The sequence below is a fragment of the Trachymyrmex septentrionalis genome, unplaced genomic scaffold, assembly GCF_001594115.1.
Source record: "Trachymyrmex septentrionalis isolate Tsep2-gDNA-1 unplaced genomic scaffold, Tsep1.0 scaffold8, whole genome shotgun sequence".
Taxonomy (NCBI): domain Eukaryota; kingdom Metazoa; phylum Arthropoda; class Insecta; order Hymenoptera; family Formicidae; genus Trachymyrmex; species Trachymyrmex septentrionalis.
In genome coordinates this window covers 1,915,315-1,919,215 of record NW_017305987.1, presented here as the reverse complement: position 1 = coordinate 1,919,215, position 3,901 = coordinate 1,915,315, and the positions used below count along the sequence as shown (strand labels likewise).

The window sequence follows — 3,901 nt, the reverse complement described above, 5'->3', positions numbered from 1 at the left end:
GAGAAAGCGCATTCTTCGCGAATTTCCACGTGGGCGGCGGATGCGTGTCTCTCATGTATCGTTATCGTAGTAATCGCAATAATCGAATAATTATCTCTGTGTATTACGCTTGGTGATGATAGGTGATGTCGTTGGTGGTGATAATGGTAGTGGTGGTGGTAGTGGTAATGGTGGTGGTGGTGGTGATGGTGGTGGTGGTGGTGGTGGTGGTGCCGATCGCGTTTAATAGCGGTGGCGGAACTTAATGGTATTATCGTTAGCGAGTCAGCCTCGATATTATTCAACTTAAACGTGATTATTAAAGTTAGGTTGTTGAGCAGAATTGTTGATTTCTATCAGAGACTTTCGGGAGGCGCTGTGGCTCGAGCTCATGTCCGCAAACTCGCCGGCCGACTTACCCTTGCGCGGCAACGTGGTGGCCTCCCCCAGGGAGGGTAGTTCCCGTGGCTTCCAGATCGGCGAGCCTATCGCGATACATTAAGGATTAATGCTTTACGTGTTTTTTTTTTTTTTTTTTTAAGAGAACAAAGTAATAAATCTTCAAAGTAATATATCTGATAAAATATATAAATATGTACCCAAACAGCACAGAATATTTATGATAAATATTTATTAATATTCATTTTTTGAAATGTTATATAGATATTTCATGTATATTTTATATAGAGCTTTATTCGAGATACTGTTAAAATGTAGGCTTAATATTTTGTGTAATATTTATGATAAATATACATAAATATTTCTAATAAGTATTTTTTACTTGGATTATATGCCTCATTAAGTATTTTCATAGTATTTACTATACATTTATAATAAATATTTCATAATATTTATAATAAATGTTTACGATCTGTGCAATCTAAGACCACAAAATATTTACAAAATATTTAAAATAAATCTTATAAATATTTATAAATATTTTGTAAATAGTTTATAAATATTGTGCGCTATCTGGGTACTTGATTTATTATACAAATGTCCTAATATTATATGGAGAAAAAGATCTAAAATTTTGTCGGATACGAATCTCAAAATAATTTTGTTGGACCATTAAAATAATTTTATTGGAAATTAAGAAATGATGACCAATCTATGAAAAAATGTGATATTCTAGCCAATTTCCAACAACATTATTTTAATGGCAAAACAAAATTATTTTCAGATCTGTTCAAGAAAAATTTTAGACCTTTCTTTTTCAAGATTTTAAATTTTCATCAAAATCTTTTTCTCTCCGTGTAGTATTAAAAGTAATTAGCGCAATATAACTGCCAAGTAAAAATATAATACTACGTATCGAAAATTTTACTAAATTTCATTAAATTAAAAATTTCCATTCATTCACATTAATTAAAACAGAAATCGATAAACTAATATAATTGGGGTAGATTTATTTAATTGCTATTTATTAATGAGAGATTGAAAGATTTCAATTGATTATATATATATATAGTTATTAATCAAATTTAAAAAGATTTAATTGAAATATATAAATTTTAATTAATAATAAGCTTTGATGTAAATTCTGGTAGACGCAAAAATGCTAAAAAATGATACACTCACCAAGTTCCTTGACGGTAATGGGTTGGTAATTCTCAGGCTGATGGGAAGACTGAATCAATCTAGCTTGACTGCCAGTACTTCCTGCCGAGATAGTTGACGTAGTGCTCAGCGTCAGATGATTAGGTGTGCGACCGAGAGTCGTCTTCTTCTCGCCTAAAAAAGCCTGCGAGTCTTCCTCACCTTCCGACTTTGTACCCGAATCCATCTCGACCTTCGATTCGCCTAAAACCCAGAACACACACAATAAAGCATTGAATAATTTATCAATATAATGACATCCATTATAATTGAATCATTATATCGCTTCGTGTTTTTATTATCCTATAAATTTAAATAACATATTTTTTAAATGAATTTGAAATATAAATGAAAAACTTTTTTAAAATTGATGGATATAAAATAATTATAGATTATAAATTTACATATCAGAATCTATGTATGTACAAAGGAAGATTTTGCTTAAAATTAAAACTTGTTTTGAGTCTTACGAGAGTTCGTCTTACCGGAAGTGTCGCTTATGGTCTTGCTCCTAGAGCGAAATGTTTGCTGCTGGGGAGCCGGCGCGTCTTCTTGATCCTTATCCTCTGAGCTTTCGTGCTCCACTGGCTGCTTCGAGTGGCTGTATTTGCGCTTCTGCGAACTGGACAGCAGCTGCTGCTTGATCGCCTTTTTCGAAAGCGTACCTGGCACGCCATTTCCGTTCTGCGTCTGGCTCTGACCGATCTGTTTGTTAAATTTTTCCACGTGGCCGGTCGACATTCGCGGCGCCATCGACATCGGCGCTTGACTCAGGTTCTGCTTCGTCGAAGGTATGCTCATATTTCTCACCGACTCACGGATGATCTGTCGGATTGTTTTCAGGAACGCATTACGGAATTCTGTTGTACTGTAAATGGAAATTTGAGGCAACGTTAGGTAAGGAGATTGTTTAATCATTTGTACAATGATAAAAAATAAATCCAATAACATTCTGTTAGTATGGCTGGTTATCATTTCTTTTAGGATCTCATCTTCTATGTTTATTTGTCAAACCATTTCAACATTACTTCAATTATTTTACATAATGACTTTAATAATTTTAAACACTTGATTGATATGGACTGTAATGGATAGAAGATTCAATCTAACTTGATTGTCATCCCACACTATAATAAGCACTGAAGAACATCTAATTCGAATCATATGCGATATTGTATGTATATTTTGTACGTAATTACTGACGAATAAATACAATAATTCACGCATTATTAACTAAGTTAGCTCGTATCGTAATTAAGAAATAGCTCGATCCAAAAACATATTATTATGAATCTATATATGTTGTCAGCAAATATTTTTAGAAGAAAGAAAGCACTGTACGTATATATATATATATTTTTGCTTAAAAAAGAATGTAAAAAGTGTAGCGGAATATATTGGTTTGCAACATGAAAACAATTTGATTAAAATATGACAACTGGATAAACGAAATATTATTTAATTTAGTAGCAATTTATTTCCAATCTGTGTGTGTGTGTGACAATATATCTTATTAATTTTCTTGTTCAATTTATAACGGCAGTAAAACTATATTAGCTACGTAATTGATTGCAATCAAGTGCAATCATGGCTATGAATCAATTGCCATGGATATACAGATCAAGCTGCGTTATATTTTATTATTAAATTTAATAAATCGAGATATTTTTTTAGAGAATTTATTTTCGCTCGTTTTTATTTAGATTTGTTTCAATTTATATTCGTCAATTCAATAATTAATTAATCGATATAAAAAGAATTTTAGGAAAATACCTGTTGGATAGCACGTATACTTTCTCCGATCTCCTTTGTAATTGACTTCTTAGATGAATCAATTCCCACAAGAAGTGGGACTCCATATCCTTGGCGGAGCTGGCCCTGACCTGGACTTCCGTCACCGGGATTAGCACCTGATAACGGATGATCTCTACTTCACTTGAGTTAGCCTTCGTTGAAACTCCCTACAAAAATAGACACAACGACTTCTTGAGTATTAAAAGCATTACGAGAATCTATTCATCGATATAGAAAAATGGGTCATATGGACACTGACCATAAGCTTCTTTTTCTGTCGCAACCTCTCCTTACACAGGAACACGACGGCTGATTTAAACACAAAGCACATCGCATGCAACTCGAGACCTTTCTTTATCTTGCCGAGAAAGTCGGAAATATTGAGCCACTCGACACCGCCATAGTACAAAAGATCGCCTGGACTTAAGTCGATCGGCTGTCAAGAAATTAATGTGTTAATTGATGATATTCTAAGGTATTTTCTAAGTTCTGTGTGTGTGTGTGTGTGTGTGTGTGTGTGTGTGTGTGT

The 3,901-nt window shown here is 33.5% G+C and overlaps 1 protein-coding gene across 2 annotated transcripts in view; it reads right to left on the bottom strand.

Moving 5' to 3' along the window:
• Nucleotides 1-271: 271 nt before the first annotated feature.
• LOC108754522 overlaps nucleotides 272-3,901 on the bottom strand; it is a 45,065-nt gene continuing 41,435 nt past the window's right edge. For both annotated transcript variants that reach the window (XM_018496899.1, XM_018496900.1), the window contains exons 26-30: nucleotides 3,632-3,808; nucleotides 3,352-3,539; nucleotides 2,064-2,446; nucleotides 1,561-1,782; nucleotides 272-464 (exon numbers count right to left, since the gene is read on the bottom strand). In XM_018496899.1, coding sequence (XP_018352401.1) covers nucleotides 286-464; nucleotides 1,561-1,782; nucleotides 2,064-2,446; nucleotides 3,352-3,539; nucleotides 3,632-3,808 — 1,149 coding nt within the window. In that variant the 3' untranslated portion in view covers nucleotides 272-285. The remainder of the gene's footprint in view (nucleotides 465-1,560; nucleotides 1,783-2,063; nucleotides 2,447-3,351; nucleotides 3,540-3,631; nucleotides 3,809-3,901) is intronic.